Source organism: Myxocyprinus asiaticus, chromosome 23 (assembly GCF_019703515.2).
Source record: "Myxocyprinus asiaticus isolate MX2 ecotype Aquarium Trade chromosome 23, UBuf_Myxa_2, whole genome shotgun sequence".
In the NCBI taxonomy this organism is placed as follows: domain Eukaryota; kingdom Metazoa; phylum Chordata; class Actinopteri; order Cypriniformes; family Catostomidae; genus Myxocyprinus; species Myxocyprinus asiaticus.
This window is the reverse complement of record NC_059366.1, coordinates 27,873,872-27,894,270: the sequence shown is the minus strand read 5'-3', so window position 1 is coordinate 27,894,270 and position 20,399 is coordinate 27,873,872. Positions and strand designations below refer to the sequence as shown.

At 44.6% G+C, this 20,399-nt stretch overlaps 1 protein-coding gene across 18 annotated transcripts in view; it reads right to left on the bottom strand.

Annotated features, from left to right (window-relative positions):
* Positions 1 to 20,399, bottom strand: part of LOC127414341 (ras and Rab interactor 2-like) — a 96,615-nt gene that overhangs the window by 30,943 nt on the left and 45,273 nt on the right. For all 18 annotated transcript variants that reach the window (XM_051652287.1, XM_051652301.1, XM_051652289.1 and 15 more), the window contains 5 exons: positions 8,157 to 8,245; positions 6,316 to 6,514; positions 6,045 to 6,153; positions 4,783 to 4,855; positions 3,261 to 3,352 (listed from right to left, as the gene is read on the bottom strand). In XM_051652287.1, coding sequence (XP_051508247.1) covers positions 3,261 to 3,352; positions 4,783 to 4,855; positions 6,045 to 6,153; positions 6,316 to 6,514; positions 8,157 to 8,245 — 562 coding nt within the window. The remainder of the gene's footprint in view (positions 1 to 3,260; positions 3,353 to 4,782; positions 4,856 to 6,044; positions 6,154 to 6,315; positions 6,515 to 8,156; positions 8,246 to 20,399) is intronic.

Here is a 20,399-nt window from a genome sequence, read left to right as displayed (position 1 = left end):
CTCCAGAGAGGCGCAGCTGGCAGCACAACATCTTCCCGCTGCCAGCCTCCTTAACTACCAACATCTAAAGAAGGCCATCCAGCAATGGGTGGGTCGTAGCCCCGAGCAGAGCTGTCAGCTCTTTAGATCCCTGAGCTTCAGGAAGCAAGGCTGCCCATTCGCTTTTGCCCAAAAGCTTTGAATGCCTGCCGGAAATTGTTGCTGGCAGAGGGAACCCGCTGCGCCGTGGACGTTGTCGATCTGTTGGTACTGGAGCAGTTTGTCTCCCAGCTTCCTCGAGGAATGTCCGAGTGGGTCAAGTGCCACTGCCCGGCGTCGCTGGAAGTGGCCGTCCAGCGGCATTTCCAGGAGGCAGCGATGCAGTGTTTTTTTCTTCTCCCTCTTCTCTCTCTGCTCTCTCTCCACCCCCTGTGTGTCTCCCCTCCCCCCACCCAGTTCCGGCTCCCCGGAAGTGGGGAGGAGCCCCGCCCAAACCCCATCCCTGGTCCAGGGGACCCCTCCCCTTGTCTGTCCCTCCTACTCCCCCTGTCTCTCTCCGCTATCCCCCCAAGGTTGGTGAGACCACCCCCATGAGTATGGAAGGAAAGCCTGGGCCAGTCAGTTGGAGCTGTGGGGAAGCCGGGCACTGCCAGGATCAATGTCTGGTGATGGAGGTGGGGACACTGACATTGCCCGGTTGCAAGCGGAATTTTCAGATGTGTTTTCACCCCTTCCCGGTCGCACGAACCTTATAGAGCACCATATTGAGACCACCCCGGGGGTGGTGGTTCACAGCCACCCCTATCGTCTTCCTGAATACAAGAAAAAGATTGTTCAGGAAGAATTGGAGACAATGCTTGAAATGGGCGTAATACAAGAGTCGCACAGTGATTGGGCCAGCTCAGTAGTTCTGGTACTGAAGAGCGATGGCTCGGTCCGGTTCTGTGTTGACTACCAGAAAGTGAACGTGGTGTCCAAATTTTACACTTATCCAATGCCATGTATTTACGAGTTACTCGATTGGTTGGGCGCGGCTCAATTTTACTCGACACTGGACTTAACAAAGGGTTATGGGCAGATCCCTTTAACTCCAATATCCTGAGAAAAAACTGATTTTTCCACACCGTTCGGATTACACCAATTCGTGACGCATCCATTCGGTTTGCTCGGAGCCCCGGCCATGTTTCAGCGCCTCATGGACAAGGTCCGCACACAGCATATGCCGCCGCATATCTAGACGATATCATCATTTATAGCAATGACTGGTGACGGCATATGCAACATCTGAGGGCGGTCCTGAGAGCGCTGCGACAGGCGGGACTCACGGCCAACCCAAAAAAGTGTACATTTGGGCAGGTGGAAGTTAGGTATCTGGGGTTCCACTTGGGTCATGGGCAGATGTGTCCACAGGTTAATAAAACCACAGTGATCGCAGCTTGCCTGACGCCCAAGACCAAAAAGGAGGTTTTTGGGGCTGGTTGGCTACTACCGGAGGTTTGTGCCTAGTTATTCTGATGTCACCAGCCCGCTGACTGACCAAACTAAAAAGGGGGCTCCCGATCCGGTCCAGTGGACAGAGTTGTGCCGACAGGCTTTCCTTGAGGTAAAGTCTGCACTTCATGGGGGGCCGCTGTTACATGCACCTGACTTCTCTCTTCACTTTATTTTGCAGACGGATGCATCTGACAGGGGGCTGGGGGTGGTGCTCTTGCAGGAGGTGGGCGGGGAGGAACGGCCAGTGCTGTTTATTAGTCGCAAACTCTCCTTCAGGGAGACAAAGTACAGTACCATCGAGAAGGAGTGTCTTGAGATTAAATGGGCTGTTCTTGCCCTCTGCTACTAACTGCTGGGGCAGGCCTTCACCCTCTGTTCCAATTACGCTCCTCTGCAGTGGCTCCACTGCATGAAGGATACTAACGCGTGGATCACCCGTTGTTATCTGGCTCTTCAGCCCTTTAAATTTGAGGTGATCCACAGACCGGGGGCACAGATGGTTGTGACTGACATTCTCTCTAGAAATGGGTGGGGAGAGAGGGAGTGGTTGGTAGGCCGGATGTTGCCCCGGCCTGAGTTGGCGGTGGGGGTATGTGGCATGGGGGCGTGGTCATAGGTCTGTCTGTGGGAGAGGGAAAGCGGTAAGGCTCATCACAAGGGCTGTAATTACTCTAACACCTGTCTCTCATTATAGTGATGGCGGAGGGAGACCTGATAAGGCACGTCAGAGCATCAGAGTGAGAGAGAGAGAGTGGCAAAGAGATGGTATCCGAATGACCGGCAGCGATAACCAGAGACTGCATAGTTCTATGTGATACTAAAAAAAGCCCTGTTTGAGTTGGCCACTGAGAGCTGTTTTTTTGTTTTATCTGAGTGTGTGGAGAAAATAAATACTCACCTCAACTGTTCGCTGTCTCCTGACTCCATTGCCCACAAACTTAAATCCTTCACAAATATATTTATGAATAAATGTCATTTCATATTGAATAAAAATAATATAGTTATTATTATTTAGTCAGAGCCGTAATGTAAGCAAGCATGCATTTGGTGCAATTGGCACACCGAAAGCCTACTTTTGGAGGGTGTGTCCAACATATGTGCATGTGTAGATATTTGCTAAAATTTTCTTAGGAAATCACCAGCAAAACAGCCACGAATTTGATAGGTTGCACAAGCAAATTAGCACCCATTATTTGGGGTCTTAGTAAATCAGGGCCTATGGCTAAAACTAAAAAAATATGAAGACAACATATACAGTAACTTACTATATGGTAGGTAGTCATCACGCAGACACTTTCACAAAGAGACAGTACACTTATTACATGAATCAAACCAGCAATGTTCTGGTTTAACCTCACTCCCCATAAAGGAAAAACATAAAACTGATTTGCAACCTTAACAGTTTTTCCATAGTCTATCTCTAAAATACTGTATATTTGTGCTGTTTATATTGACTTGCTTTAGAGTTGGTGGTCAAATGTAAATTAAAAGCTTCACTGAAAGATGTCAAGCATGTGTTCAATAAAAGATGACCTGTCCTCTGTACACTGGATGGGTGTACAATTTAAAACTCCAATAAATGACCCTGAATTCAACATTGAATGCAACATCTGCATTAGGTTTAAGGTGAAAAATGCATTACACCCAGTCACAGACACACATAAAAACTTGAGGGTCATTAGAGCTCTCATGCTGTCTCAGTCATGCTGAAACTTAACAGTCAGCATTTACAGTCAGTAACACAGACTATTGAAAGCAAACATTTGTGCAAAGAGCAGAAATCTCACTTCTTCCTAACTGAGCCACCTCCTCCAGATCTGTAGGGGTCTTTGCAACAGTGATGGCCTCAGGGAGCTTCAGGGTAAAGGGCAGAACATCCCTAAAGAGAACAGGAGGATGTTTTAAAGAGCAAAAACATTACTAAAATGCTTCAAGGAAATATTAGACCTAAGACAAGGCCTTTTTGTATAAATAAACATAATGATTTCTCTAAAATGTGAATTATTTCAAAATGGAAACGCTGCTATTTTAAAAATGCTTTTTTCTGCTCTAACCATTTATACAAATAAGACTGACTAACTTGTACTATATTTTGACTTTACTATTATTCTGTGGCTCATCAACACTAGAAAGCAATCAAATCAGCATCATCTGATTTACCTTTTGGTTTACTCTCAGAACTTAAAGAGACTTGTGCCTTCTTTATTAAAGGGTTAGTTCACCCAAAAGTGAAAACTCTCTCATCATTTACTCACTCTCATGATATCCCAGGTGTGTATGACTTAATTTCTTCAGCAGAACACATTTGAAGAAAAATATCTTACCTTAGGAGGTCTTTAAAATGCAAGTGGATGGTGATCAGACTTTTGAAGCTCCAAAAATCACAGACAATCAGCATAAACGTCATCCATGCGACTCCAGTGGTTAAATAAATGCCTTCTAAAGCGATACAATTGCTTTTGGTGCGAAAAAGATACATTTTTAAATACTTTTTAACTATAAACCATCGTTTCCGATCAACAGTTGTATGCGTGTGACATAATCCCACTGGCATTTGAAACATGCGAGAACTGACGCACATGCGTCACAGCCGGAAAAGCAGTGCTGTTTACAAGTGAGTAGGAGGAATGCTGTACAGACGCTTCGTTGGTTTTGGTTTAGACCTGTATTTGTATCTGTTTATTTACTCACAATAGTGCATTTGTGTGCTTATCCTGGATGTCTCAACCAAGAAGAGAACGTTACATCACGCAGTCACACCAGAAACTCTACCCTCTCGTGAAGCTTACCGGAATCAATGTTTTATAGTTAAAAAGTACTTAATATTGACCTTTTTCGCACCAAAAGTGACTGTATCACTTCAGAAGACATTAATTTAACCGCTGGACTCCTATGGATGAAGTTTATGCTGACTGTCTATGATTTTTGGAGCTTCTAAAATCACCATCCACGTGCATTTAAGGACCTACTGAGCTAAGATTTTTTCTGTTTTCCTTCAAATGTGTTCTGGTGAAGAAAGAGAGTCATACACACCTGGGATATCATGAGGGTGAGTAAATGATGAGAGAATTTTCTTTTTGAGCTGGGGAAACATGCTTGGGTAATTATTACTGCTTTTAATCTAAACATGTTATGTTTCTTATAAATGATTAATGTCCAAATCAACAACATTTAATAGTTACTGTCCTTCTTCTCTCTAAATATAAAACAGAGCAGTGAACGTTTTAGAAACAAAACAAGATCTTAACAAAGGGCCAATGTGCACTTTTAGTGGGAGTTTTTGTTGTTTTCAGAGTAGGATAATCTTACCTGCTGATACAGCAGAAAGCCACCAGTCGAAAGAGGTCTGCAAAGCTGATTCCTGATCCCTCCAGGGAAAAGGCTGTAATATACATACACACACACAAACACTGAAAAACTGGAATGACCTAAAAGCCTCACTCTAAGGGAAAAGTTAACAGATCCAAGTATAATTTTAAACTTCCTTTTGTGAGTTCCTATACAAGCAGCACCAGATCTGACCCATTTATTTACAGAGAGTGACAGACAAAGACAGAGAGAGATATATGGAGATGCAACTGGAGTAGAGTGAATTAACTGTTTTGATGAAGAGAAAAAAGTGAGAGCTGATCTCATTTGAGGGAACAGGGTAATACAAATGGCCTTTTAAAGGAGTAAAAGTCTAAAACATAAATGAACAGTTCACTCAAAAAAGAGATTTTGTCATTATTTATTCACCTTCAATATTGTTCCAAACCATTATGACTTTCATTTTTAAAACAAAAATGGAGAAATTTGTAATAATGAAATGGACGCTCTTTTCCAAGCAATTACAAAAAAATGTGACAGGTGCAACAGCTTGGGTTTGGAATAAAATGAGGGTGAGTAAAACTAAATAATCATTTTTGGGTAAGCTAATAATCTAATAAATACTATAAAAGTTTAATTCTCTACCAAATTATTATTATTATTATTATTATTATTATTATTATTTTTGCAATGATTTGCTTTCAATACTAAATATGATGTTTTAATCATGTAGAACTACTGTACAAGTGTGTGTTTAAAAACTAAATAAGCAGAATATTTCAAATCATCAAAACATTGCATACATCTTTCAGAAACTGTCAAAGACAATTGCCTTTGAATTAATCCTCTGTGCTTGTTTTTTTCTAAACAAGTAAACTCAAAAAAAAAAAAAAAAAAAAAAAAAAAAAACATGAAAGAAAGAATAGACCAAATAAAATAGACCCTGAATAACACTTTATTCAGACAAGAAACCAACTTTAATTTAAGATTAATCTGCACCATCCAAAATAATTCAAATTCAATTCAAGAATCTGCCTACAGGCCAGTGTATTTGACAGAATAGCAAATAGTTAAAAATTAAAACTTAAAATTAAAACACTATGTCAGAGAAAACAAAATCTGTTCTATATTACTGATTCACAAAAACTCCAGGCAGGAGGAAGAGACAAAAGAGAAACAGAAAAGAGAAAAAATTCACACAGATAGACACACAATTAGTGGTCTATGTATGAGAACTAATGCATATGAACATGGTATCTTACTATATTGGCTCTCTTTAACTGGGAAGTCTCGAACAGTCAGTGGGTCACTGTCCATCCGCAGGGAAATCACCTTTTTCTGCAGTTTAGCAGACCTTCTTACCACAAAACTCTAGATATAACACAGACACACAGAAATATAAGAACTACACATAAACATGGCCATGCTTATATAAATACTAACAGAACATACAGATGTTAAGCATGTGTCTTTGTTGTGTATAAGTGTATACAGTAGTGCTGACTGCAGCATCTGTGCAGTTGCTGTCTTTACCCCAGCTGGCTGCGGATGCAGAATGCGTCTGGCTTCCTCATCACCGAGTGACAGCAGCAGCCATACAGAATGTGTCTGCATCAGTCGGTCCAGGATGCTCATGCGTCTGCGCAGAGAGTCATACCCAGAGTCCCTCACACCTGGTGCACCAGCACATTCAGAAGATTGCAGGAACAGGCCACTCACCTCTCCTTCCACACTACACAAATATATACAGAGAGAGAAAAAAGACTCAAGGTCTGCTCCAAAAGCTAGTGAGCTGCCTCCAGAGGCAGCATTTTAAGGCATCAAAGTGATCTTAATTATGCTGCTCCCTAAGATATCTTGTTTTAACCAAATTCTAAAGTAACATGGTGTGTATCCTTCCCCGGCTCAGAACAATACAACATTTGGTCATGGAAAAAGAAAACAAGACTATGTCGTCCACCTACTTTCCAAACCCACACTGAGCTATAGTACAATTAAAAACAAAACAACTGCATCTAAATTACATAACTACTGGGGATGTCCAAAGTACCTGTACTTCGGTATTAAAATCAAGCTGCTAAAATTAAAAATAAAAACGTTAATGTTAAAATTCTTTCTCATATTCCATACATTCATTAATATACAGAGACATCTAGATGTAAGCAATTTATAGGCTGATTTCACCAAAAAGTGTAACACTGTGGCGCTATCAAAACATTCCTTTGTTTGTCTGAGTGGTTCGTCCAGCCAGATACAACAACACTGGCTCGACCGATGGTGTATGTTTGGGGCGGGACTACCTGTTTGTGAAACAACTGTAGGATTCATTTGGTGACGGTAAATAGCACGTCACAAAAATTGCATTCAGTGACATCGCAGAAATGACACACTTAAGCGTTAATACGTCATATCGTGCAGAGAATAACATGGCAATAATTTCAGTTGCTTTATTTTGCATTTTATATTTTTTTCATACATTTCTGAATATATACTTGAATACTTGATCCTGCTGTTTGATTCTTAAAAAACTTCAATCACTTAATTTGTCTCTTTCACTTTTACTGGTAATGACCAGTGAAGTGCTGATACTTTGGTATTGTGTTAACAACAATTATATTAGTCAATGAGCCATAGTGTCTGAGGGCTCTAGGAGGCTTTTCAGGAGAAGTAAAATAAATAAATGATGTACAGGGATGTATATGATTTTTATTATGCTTTATTACATATTATGAATGCAGTCATATCACATTAAGAACACAAAATAGAGTTTGGTACTACATGATTGGCACACTAGTTGTTTTCCAAAGTTTTGGAAACCTCCACTTGTTGCGAAACACCTGAACTTATTGTTCCTCGCTCTTCCTTTACAATTCATGGAAATGTGGTATTGCAAAAGCCCTGAATGTCCCATGGTCTGAAATATAAGACATGCTCCATCTGCTGGAAAACATGCAGCAGTACAACAACAACTTGAGAATAATTCAAAATCGTCCAAGGCATCAGCTTAAGGCAAAATACCTATGTTTTACAGCTAATGTTTGTAATTTTCTCTGTGTTCAAATACTTTCTCCTATCACAGCTTAATGTGTAGAGACAACTGTAAGACACACCAACTTTAGCTCAACCAATGGTATGAATTTGGTGCAGGACTACCTGCTTGTCCAAATAACGGAAGACGGTAGAGTGTTTGGGAAACCTGTTTTCATTTACATTTATACATTTATCAAAATACGAATGGCTTACTTAAGTTGTCTCTGCATAGTAGGCGCTATGTGAGGAGAGACTATATTGACATTGAAAAATCACACACAGCTTTACACCGTTTTAAAGCTATTAATGAGGAAGAGCCCAAGAGTGATGAAAGCTGGACATACCCCCGTAGGATCTCTGTCTCAGGCTCTCTGGCTGGCTGGACCATCTCCTGCTTTAGCTCTGAGATCTCCGTGGAAAATGTATCGATCAGCTACAGTCACACACAAAAACAGAGAGCAAATCAAATACAAGTGTGAAGAGCAGAGAATCTAAACACATTCTGAATGCTGATGTTTTGCATGAATGGGAAGTGCCTGGCTATGGAATTAGTCATCATTATTTGACTCCCATCAAAGCAGCGACAGCGGCCGCTTTCTTTCAACAACTAACAGTGGGAACAACTCGGACAGAAACAGAAAGACATTCATGCACATTGTCGCCAGATGTTTTCATGGATTATTCTTGAATGAGACACTGAACCTCTGATCTAAAGACTGGACTTCATGTGCAGTGTGTAGATTTAGAGTGCATTATCCAGTTCTCTATCGCCTCTGTTGAACCAATAATAATGTTCACAAGCATCTCAATGTCCACGCAACAACATATAAAGGACAATGAATGCTCAGACATGCTTATGGAGAAAAGAAACCAGTCAGAGGTTACCACAGAAATGTAAGCTTGGCAGGCAGAATGCATGCAAATGTGCTGCTTTCTTGGTGCATACTGTACATATGTACAATAATAAACACAGAGATAAAACCAGAATTTCAGCCACTGTAACATAAACACACTTTCAGAAGAAAAATAATTATTCTGTTTGGTTTTAAGCCAGGATGTTCTTTAGCAAAGCAAACTACTTAGATCAGCCGTGAAGCACACTAAATTTAGGTCAGTCAAGGGTAAGTGTGCTTGAGAGAACTGTTAACCCACAGATTTGTTGCCCATTCTTCTCTTTTTTTGAGCCAGGTGCATTTTGAATGCAACTTCAAAAATAAATATTTGTAACTTTGATACTTAGGTTTTATGATCATTGTTGGTAAAAATATGCTATGGCAGAAATCACCCATTCACGTCTAAATTTGTTCTGTACAATCAAATCACACGTTCTGCAGATCTTTGGCTTTATATTGAAGATCCTGACAATACAATTCTTCATGTTGTTTGAAACTCGCATGACTTTTTCCATGGAACACAAAATAAGTTTTTATCACACTGTCAAAGAAATGCTAAGCAAAAATTGTACCACTAGATTAACATTTTCATAAAGGCCTATAAAGTTGTTAAAAAGTTTTTTTTTTTCTTCCTAATTTGGTCATGTCTTATATTGCCAAGGGCTATAATTGAGCCAGGATTGCCACTGGTGCCCCCTCCAAAGAAAGAAAGAAAAAAATAATAATAAAAATAGGTGCGAGACCCTGAATGCTTAAACTTCTTTTTTAGCCTTACTTAAACTTCTGTAAAGCACTACCACTCATACGCACAAGGACACAGTCTAGACATATTTGAAATCTTGACCGTGAACCAGACAAGTAAATGTCCGTCCACTCTTTCTGTTGCATTTCTTTTTTATCTGAGCCAGCATTTTCCACTTATAGTCATGAGGTATTTCTCTAACCCCATCTAAGTCCTAGTCAGCAAACCACAATTACACACCAATTCTCAGCTCTTTCAAAATCCAGCTCATAGCCAAGAAAAGCACTCTCTAAAGGCCTAAAAGGGCTTTAGTCACACCACAGTGCTTAGTTTCTGTAGATTACTGCTGAATGAGCTACAGTCTTTAAAGGTCAAGAATTATCAAACAAACAAAATAAAACAGCTCATTGCAATGACTGGCTGTGGCTCGTTACGCTTCATGTGAGCCAGACAAAAAATACCTCAAAATAATATCAAGCTTAATATCTTAGTAAAATAACTCCAGAACAGGAGTAGGTATGCATGAGCTTTGATCTACTTCTCACTAGATCTGGGCGATATAGCTATAAATCTCAAAATGTTTAGCCTTAACGACAATATTGATTTTGATGAATTTGCTTTTGTTTGTTTTATATCAGAGGAACCATAATTTTAACCAAACAGCCATTGTTGTAAGTAAATTCACAATGTTTAATGTAAGAACTAAAATAGGCTACAGTAAAATTCTAGTTCAAAATAATCAAGGTATGGTTTTCAACACTTCCACAAACAAAAACGCACCAATATAACAACAACAAATAGTAATTAACAGCACTATTCACCTATGTTTATCTTTACTAAAACATTTGCCATGCAGGGACTTTTCTGAACATTTCTGAGTGATGACGCAAACAATTGTTGAATCAGTCTTGTGAACTGATTAAAATGAAAAGGACAGTTTGAACAGATGCATGGAAATGAATTGAAATTAACTAAAATTGTAACTAAAACTAAAAATTAAATTGTTTTTGTGACTGACATATTTTTACAAGTTTAAATTAGATTAAATTAGATGTTATTAAAACATCACTGTTTTGAACGCTCTATTCGCAATTTCTTAATTTTATACAAAAAGACAACCATCTAAGGTCGTGTTGGAGAACGAATCACCATTTTGTTTTTACTTGCCAGACGACATGTAAGAATAATGCAACTGAAAAGATATTAAGCAAACCGAGAAATGGGGCCTCTTCGTATACTGTATATGACTTCAGCAATATAGTATGTTGTACATTTTATTTTTATATTTCGCCTTATCATTTTAATCACATTTAAGCTTTTTAAAAATTTAAAATTTTCACATTCTATCAATTTATATGATGTCATGAAATTGCATTTTTAATAATAATACAAGCTGTAGTCACTGTTTGAAATTTCATACGCATTTTTAACAAAGAATTCACAAGGTTGGAACCTAATAATGAAATGATTATGTCACGATTTTTACATTTGGCTGATAATTAATTGTCAAACTAATTGTGATTATGACGATGAATAGACTATTTTTGAGCTAGGCCCATCATTGTCTGTTTTAGGTCTTTCACGAAAAAAGTAACGGAGTGTCTATTTACACTAAGTGCAAATAGCCCATCTTGTTGGCAGAGGCTATTTACACTAACTCTGCCCAACACTGCTCAGACCAAACTCAAATCAGCCATGACAGATTTATTTGGGGTCAACTGCTGATCAAATGAAGGTGGGCATATTTGAATTTTTTGTGCCGGGGCAGAGACATTAAACTGGTTAAAGTGTTAGGCATTTATTGGATTAAGAGACTGGATAACTAAATGACTATTTGTGCTCCAATAGTCTGGTGGAAACACAGGATTTCACGACCCCATGTTCAGCTGTAGTAGCTCTGGGTGTAACGACAGTATGTGTACAACCCCTGGCAAAAATTATGGAATCACCACACTTAGAGGATGTTCACCCAGCTATTTTACTTCATAGCAAATAAACAAATCACAGATATGACACAAAACTATTTTTGTTTAATAGCTGAACATTCTGGCTTCGCGAAACATCTCTCAAACAAATTAAATTACATTATTTTAATTAATGGCATATTTTTTGATCAAGTTGAGGAAAAAATTATAGAATCAATCAATATTGAGGAAAAAATTATGGAATCATCACAAAAAACAAAACAAAAAAAAAATCACAATTAGTACTTTGTTGCTCCTCCTCCGGCTTTTATGATGGCCTGAATTCTTTGAGGCATGGACTTCACTAATGAAAAACAATATTCTCCATCAAGCTGGTTCCAACTTTCTTGAATAGCGGCTGACAGATCAGCTTTGCAGGATGGAGCCTTGTCATGGACCAACTCTTTCAATTTCCACCATCAATTTTCAATCGGATTGAGATCCAGACTGTTTGCTGGCCATGTCATTGAGATGATATGCCTTTCCTGAAGAAAACCTTTAACACTCTTTGCTCTGTGGCAAGATGCTATCATCCTGAAAAATGACTTCATCATCATCAAACCTATTTTCTATTTTGAGAAGAGGGTCCAAAATTTCAATGTGCACCTGTGAATTGACTGTTGAGGTAATGATTGCCATCTCCCCTGGTCCTTTACCTGACATGCAACTCCATATCATAAATGACTGGGGAAATGTTATTGTTTTCTTCAGGCAGTCATCTTTATATGTTTCATTAGAACAAAATCTAAGCACCAGACAAAGCACCAGACAAAAGTTCCAGCATCATCGCCTTGGCCAATGCAGATTCATGATTCATCACTGAATATCACTTTCATCCAATCATCCACACTCCATGATTGCTTCTCTTTAGCCTACTTTAGCCATGTTTTCTTCGGATTAGGTGTTAGTGCTGGTTTTTGTTTGGCTTTTCTATATGTAAATCCCATTTCATTCAGCCAATTTCTTACAGTTCTGTAACAAACATTGACTACTGTTTCCGCCCATTTGTTTTTCATTTGTTTTGTTGAGCATTGTCTATTTTCAAGGCATATTGCTTTGAGTTTTCTATCCTGACGCTTTGACATCTTCCTTGGTCTACCTGTATGTTTTCCTTTTATAACCTTCCCGTTTTGTTTATACTTGCACAAAAATTTAGACACAGCTGACTGTAAACAACCAACTTCTTTTGCCACACACCGTGTTGGATTTCCTTCATGAAGGAGTTTTATAATCCTTTCCATTGTTTCAATTGACAACTCTCTTGTTGGGGCCATGATTCCTTTCAATTAGCCAAGTCCAACAGCTTGTTAAGGCCTGCAAGCACTCTCTTTTAACTGCAGACTAATTTGCAGTTGTGCCGGTATTTGTTTTAGAAATGCAAATTACAAGGTGATTCCATAATTTATTCCTCAACATTGAGTGATTCCATAATTTTTTTCCTCACATTGAGTGATTTCATAATTTTTTCCTCTACATGATTTGGAAAAAAATATGCCATTAATTAAAATAATGTAATTTAATTTGTTTGAGGGATGTTTCATGAAGCCAGAATGTTCAGCTATTAAACCAATTTTTTTTGTGTCATATCTGCGATTTGTTTATTTGCTACGAAGTAACCGTGACTGTTAGCACTGGGGGCGATTTGGGGACCTCAATGGGAGCTTCTTCACTGGGAAACCCCCCACGGACCTCCCATTCCCCAGTACGCTCGTGTGCCCCGGTTGAGTTCTGGGATGAGACCGCCGGCTTGTCTCAGGGCGAGTTCGCGATCTCATTCGGGGCTCGCGAAGAGGATGAGCGCTCGAGATGAGCTCTCGATCGCAGCATCGGAGAGTGGGCTCGTCCAGTCTTACTCCGAGGACTTGACTGAGCTCCCACCCTCAGGTGCGGTAGCCCAGTTGAAGGCTGACGCGGAGCTGGCAGCCATGCTTGCCCGGGTGGCTGCAAGTGATGGGCTGGAGTGGAACCCTCTACTCCCCCCTGAACCCTCGCGGCTCGACGACTGGTTCCTGGGCTCAGAGTGCTGCTCACGGCCGCGCCCCGCCCCGGTTCCTTTCTTCCCAGAGGTGCATGTTGAGCTCACGAGATCGTGGCGGGCACCTTTCACTACCCGGACCAGATTTATGGGCTCCTCCACTCTCACTACCCTCGACGGTGGGGCTGCCAGGGGGTACTAGGCGATTCCCCAGGTGGATAAGGCGGTTGCGGTGCACTTGTGCCCACAAAACGCTGCCAAATGGCGGAACCGTCCGAGACTCCCGTCCAGGGCCTGTAGGCTTACATCATCACTGGGGACTAGGGCCTACGGTGCCGCTGGACAGGCCGCCTCTGCCCTGCACGCCATGGCTCTCCTGCAAGTGCACCAAGCCAAGGCACTAAGAGAACTGCACGAGGGTAGTTCTGACCTGAGATTGATGCAGGATGCATTGATGCAGCGAGCGATCTCGCCCTCCAGGCGATGAAGGTCATGGCGCGGTCTCTCGGGCAGGCGATGTCCACCCTGGTGGTCCAGGAGCGCCACATTTGGCTCAACCTGGTCGAGATGAAGGAGGCTGACAAGGTACGATTCCTTGACACCCCCATCTCCCAGGTTGGCCTATTCGGTGACACTGTCGAGGACTTTGCCCAGCAGTTCTCAACGGTTAAGAAGCAGGGTGTCCCCCTACACCTTGGCATAAAATTAGACTCAGTCTCTATGATGGTGTGCCTCACGAAGGCATTCAGGCGGAGAACGGTGGTCTCACTGAAACAATTTCAGAGGGAGGACGAGGAGAAGGTCGTCCTAGTAGCACCTTACTCCCCCCCGGCGAATTCCCCTGAGGAAGGACCTTCTTTCTCAGGGACAGGGCACCATCTGGCACCCACGACCAGACGTCTGGAATCTCCACGTCTGGCCCTTGGACGGGACGCATAAGACCTAAGTGGCCTACCGCCCGCAGTGGTAGACACGATCACTCAGGCTAGGGCTCCCTCTACGAGGCGCCTGTATGCCTTGAAGTGCTGTCTGTTCGCTAAGTGGTGTTCTTCCTGATGCGAATACCCCCAGAGATGCGCAGTTGGGTCAGTGCTTTCCTTCCTGCAGGAGAGGCTGGAGGGGCGGCTGTCCCCCTCCACCTTGAAGGTTTATGTGGCCGCTATAGCGGCGCACCACGATGCAGTTGACGGTAAGTCTCTTGGGAAGCATGACCTGGTCATCAGTTTCCTTAGAGGCGTGAGGAGGCTGAATCCTCCCAGACCGCGTCTTGTCCCCTCGTGGGACCCCTCATTCTCTGTCGGCAACAAGTGCCTGGAGTTCGGTCCGGGATACTCTCACGTGGTACTGAGACCCCAACCGGGCTATGTGCCCAAGGTTCCCACGACCCCATTTCAGGATCAGGTGGTGAACCTGCAAGCACTGCCTCAGGAGGAGGCAGACCCAGCCTTGTCGTTGCTGTGTCTGGTGCGTGCTTTGCGCATCTATTTGGATCGCACACAGATCTTTAGATGCTCTAAGAATGCCCGCTGGGTCATTGATGCCATCGCTTTGGCATATCACGCCCAGGACGTGCTGCCCCCCTTGGGGCTACGAGCACACTCTACAACGAGTGTGGCGGTCTCCTGGGCTCTGACCAATGGCACCTCTTTAGCAGACATCTGCAGAGCAGTGGGCTGTGCAACACCCAATACCTTTGTGAGGTTCTACAATCTCCGGGTTGAGCTGGTCTCGTCCCGTGTGTTGTCAGGTACGAGCAGATAAGTTGCAGGACAGCTGGTCGGGTATACCGCTTGCGTATAGTGCCTTTCCCCTCCCGGAGGTGAAGACGTGCGCTTTTTACCTCCAGTCGTGTTCACGAAGTCGTGGACCCTGGATGTCACTCCGCCTTAGCCCTGTGGCAGGCGAGTTCGTGGAAAAACTCGTTGCCGGCCCAGTACTTGTGCTAACTTGGCCCTGTACTGGGGTAGGTGATCCACATGCACTGGTTGCCCATATGTAATCCCGTGTGATGTATCTTCCATGAGACGGTTCCCCCATTGGTGAACCCACATCTTCCTTGGGCAGAGGCCCCTCTGTCCCCGGTCGCCGTGTTTGTACATCTCCTCCCCCCTGGGTAGGATCTACCACAGGGACTTCTCCACATGAGACACTGCCAACAAGACTCGGTAAGACCATGTGACGTATTTCCACACAATTTCCTCCCCCTTGGGCAGGGTGTGGTCTCCGCAGTGTCTTCCCCTTGGGAGCGACACCCCCCCGACGTGGAAGCTATATTGCCCCCAGCTTAACGATTTTTCCTTTAGGGGAGAAGAAAGAGAAGAGGCCGCGGCAGGGGCAGCCGGTCCCCATTTTTTGGGCAGTGGACTTGTCCCCGAGGCGCAGGGGACCGTACGACGCTTGTAAGAGACAGCCGGGTGTGCTGGCTACGAGGCACACAATGGTCTGCCCATCTCGCACCGCCAGTTCACCTAACACAGTTCAGCTAGTTGTGGCATTTTGTATAGGGAACCCTAGTGTCACTACATCGACACAACATCGAGTGAGTGACAGATAGAGAATGTCCTGGTTACTTTCGTAACCTCCCATTGGCCTTTTCTCAAAGATCAGAGGTGTTTGGGACTCCCAAGGGTGACCCCTAGCCATACTGAAGAGAAGAACTAGGGCTTTCAAATGATATAAATATATGTATGATTATTTAAGATTTCACACAGCAATTTTTACAAAAATCTTCTCCGGCCACCATGCTTCATCAGGCAACTGCATTTTCAACCATTTTAATTAAAAGCTAGAGGGAAACTTAGAGTGTATGAAATATACATAATTTTGTGGGCAATGTAGAATAGTAGACAGATTAGAAATATAATCTACTGTTTAAAAGTTATGACCATTCTAGTGATTAGTGGGAAAATGGAATAAAACAAACATTTAGAATGTTAAGATACATTTCACATGACCACTCCTCAAATACTCCTTTTGAGCACCTGTAATAATAAATTGAGATTGCATCTGAAATCTGACACAAACACTGAAATATACAATTTATGTGTTCAATAAAACACACACTTTATTTAATTTGAACATTAGAATTACACACGAATTGCACAGCAAAACATACAAAATCAAACTTTCGAACTATCAACAGTAAATACATTTTTAATATAGAGTGCAGGAACAGAATATATATAAATTCATAAATGCTCAACAACTGCAATACCTGTGGAGAGAAGAGAGGGAGAAAAAAGGGGAGGGGGAGAACAACAACACCAGTAAACACAGCCCAACCTAGGCCTCTTCGCGAGATTGGTAACAATCAGCGTGCCAAGACTGAAAACATCATGATTACTTTCGTAACCTCCGTTCCCTGATGGAGGGAACGAGACGCTGTGTCGATGTAGTGACACTAGAGGTCACTCTTGGGAGCCCCAAACACCTCTGATCTTTTTTTTAAAAGGCCAATGATATACCATACGGGTATAAAAGGAGGTGGTATGCAACCACTCATTCAGGTTTTGTGCTGAGGAGCCGAGATAAGGTCCCGGCCATTTCAGCATGTAGTTCAGCGTTGTGGAAAGAGGGACACAATATCTCGTTCCCTCCATCAGGGAATGGAGGTTACGAAAGTAACCATGACGTTCCCTATCTGTCACTCACTCTACTTTGTGTCGATATAGTGACACTAGGGGTCCCTATACAAAATGCCACAACTAATTGAACTATGTTACGTGAAGTGGCAGTGTGTGAAGGGCAGACTGCTGTGTGCCTTGTAGCCAGCGCACCAGGCCGTCACGTAACCTCCCCCAACGTTCTTTACGAGCATCGAACAGTCCTTCAGGAAAAAGTCGACTGCCCAACGAATAGGTGGACAGGCTAGCCCAGCCGAGCCCTTTTTTCTTCTCTTTTCTCCCCAAACAGAGTGGAATTTGTTAACTGACTGGGAGCCCTAAGTGTCTAAGGGGGGGGGGGTCTCTCCAAAGGGGAAGACACCATGGAGACCACACCCTGCCCCAAAAGGGGGGGGGGGGGGTATTTTGAGTGGAAATACATCACATGGTCTTTACCGAGCCTTGTCGGAAGTATGTCATGTGGAGAGGTCCCATGGTAGGTCCTACCCAAAGGGGGAGAAGTTTCTACAAAGCATGGCGACCGGGGGCGAGGGGCCCCTGCCCAAGGAATATGCAGTTTTCCGACAGGGAAATGATTTTGTGGAAAATATCACATGGGGTTGCCTTCGGGGGAAACAGCACATGCGGAGCATCTACCTCAGTACAGGGCCTCATTAGTGCACTTACTGAGCCGGAAGCGAGTTTCTCCGCAAACTCAACTGACACAGGGCTAAGGAGGAAAGTCATCCAGGGCTCACAGTCTGTGAACACTACTGGGACTCAAGAGTGCACGTGTTCCCCACAAGGGAGGGGAAAGGCACCATGCACAAGCGGTACACCTGGCCAGTTGTCCTGGAACTTACCTGCTCGTGCCTGCCACTACTCGGGACGACACCGGCTCAACCCGGAGATTGTAGAACCTCGCAAAGGTGTTGGGTGCTGCCCAGCCCGCTGCTCTGCAGATGTCTGCCAAAGAGGCGCCACTGGCCAGGGCCCAGGAGGCCGCCACACTCCTGGTAGATTGGGCTCGTAACTCCGCAGGGGGTGGCTCGTCCTGAGCCTGATATGCCATCGTGATGGCGTCAATGATCCAGTGGGCGATCCTCTGTTTGGAGACAGCACTTCCTTTCCGGTGTCCACCAAAGCAGACAAAGAGCTGCTCGGAGCTTCTAAAGCTCTGTGTGCGATCCAAATAGATGCATAAAGCTTGCACCGGACACAGCAACGCCAAGGCTGGGTCTGCCTCCTCCTGGGGCAGCGCTTGCAGGTTCACCACCTGATCCCTAAAAGGGGTCGTGGGAACCTTGGGCACATAGCCCGGTCGGGGTCTCAGGATCATGTGAGAGTAACCCGGACCAAACTCCAGGCACGATTCACTGACAGAGAATGCCTGCAGGTCCCCTATCCTCTTGATGGAAGTGAGCGCAGTCAGGAGGGCAGTCTTCAAAGAGAGTGCCTTTAGCTCAACTGACTCCAGGGGCTCAATGGAGCTCCCCGTAGGCCCCGAAGGACCACGGAGAGGTCCCACGAGGGAACGAGACACGGTCTGGAAGGATTCAGCCTCCTAGCGCCTCTCAGGAACCTGATGATCAAGTTGTGCTTCCCCAAGTACTTACCATCTACTGCATCGCGATGAGCTGAAATAGCGGCTACATACACCTTCAAGGTGGAGGGGGACAGCTGCCCCTCCAATCTCTCCTGCAGGAAGGAAAGCACCGTTCTGACTGCGCATCTCTGGGGGTCGTCGCGTCGGGAAGAACACCACTTAGCGAACAGACGCCACTTTAAGGCATACAGGCGCTTCGTAGAGGGAGCCCTAGCCTGAGTGATCGTGTCTACCACTGCGGGTGGTAGGCTACTTTAGTAAAGAAGGTCCTTTCTCAGGGGAATTTGCTGGGGGGGGGGGGCTGTCGCGAGGAGTGTGAGATCCGAGAACCATGTCTGGGTGTGCCAGTAGGGTGCTACTAGGATGACTTGCTCCCCGTCCTCCCTGAACTTGCACAGGGTCTGTGTAAGTAGGCTCACTGGGGGAAACGCATACTTGCGTAGTCCAGGGGGCCAGCTGTGTGCCAACGCATCTATACCGAGAGGTGCCTCAGTCAGGGCGTACCAAAGCGGGCAGTGGGAGGATTCCCGGGAAGCAAACAGGTCTACCTGTGCTTGACCGAATCGACTCCAAATCAGCTGGACCACCTGAGGGTGGAGTCTCCACTCTCCCCTGAGGGTAACCTGACATGACAGCGTGTCCGCTGTGGTGATGAGGTCACCCGGGATGTCGCCCGGGCTTGTAGCGACTTGAGGCACTGCTGACTCTAGAGGAGACGGTGGGCAAGTTGTGACATGCAATGGGAGCGTAGACCACCTTGGCGGTTGATGTATGCTACCGTCGCTGTGTTGTCCGTCCGGACCAACACGTGCTTGCCCTGGATCAACGGCTGAAACCTCTGCAGGGCGAGCAGTACTGCCAACAACTCTTGGCAGTTGATGTGCCAACGCAGCCGCGGGCCAGTCCAGGAGCCAGTGGCTGTGTACCCGTTGCATACGGTGCCCCAGCCCATCTTGGAGGCATCTGTTGTAACCACGACGCGCCTGGAGACCTGCTCTAGGGGAACCCCTGCCTGTAGAAATGCCAGGTCCGTCCAAGGGGACAGACCGGCATGATGGACAGACATGCCCATCTCGGGACTCGAGTCCGAAGCCAGTGCTGAAGCGGTCTCATATGCATCAACCCGAGCGGTGTGGCCACCGCTGAGGATGCCATATGCCACAGGAGCCTCTGAAAGTGTTTCAGTGGAACCGCTGTTCTCCATCTGAACGCCTACAGACAGTTCAGCGCCAACTGTGTGCGCTCGTTCATGAGGCACGCTTTCATCGAGACTGAGTCCAACTCCAAACCGAGAAAAGAGATGCTCTGAACTGGGGAGAGCTTGCTCTTTTCCCAGTTGACCCGAAGCCCAAGTCGGCTGAGATGCCAAAGCACGCGGTCCCTGTGTGCACACAGTAACTCTCGAGAGTGAGCTAGGATCACCCAGTCGTCGAGATAGTTGAGGATGCGGATGCCCACTTCCCTTAGCGGGGCAAGGGCTGCCTCTGCGACCTTCGTGAAGACGCGAGGGGACAGGGACAGGCCAAAGGGGAGGACCTTGTACTGGTATGCCTGGCCTTCAAAGGCAAACCGCAGGAAGAGTCTGTGTCGAAGTAAGACCGAGACATGGCAGTACGCGTCCTTCAGATCTACCACCGCGAACCAATCTTGATGCCGGACCCTTGCTAGAATGCGCTTTTGCATCAGCATCTTGAACGGGAGTCTGTGCAATGCCCGGTTCAGTACTCGCAGGTCCAGGATTGGTCGCAACCCACACCTTTCTTTGGTACGATGAAGTAAGGGCTGCAGAACCCTTTCTTCATCTC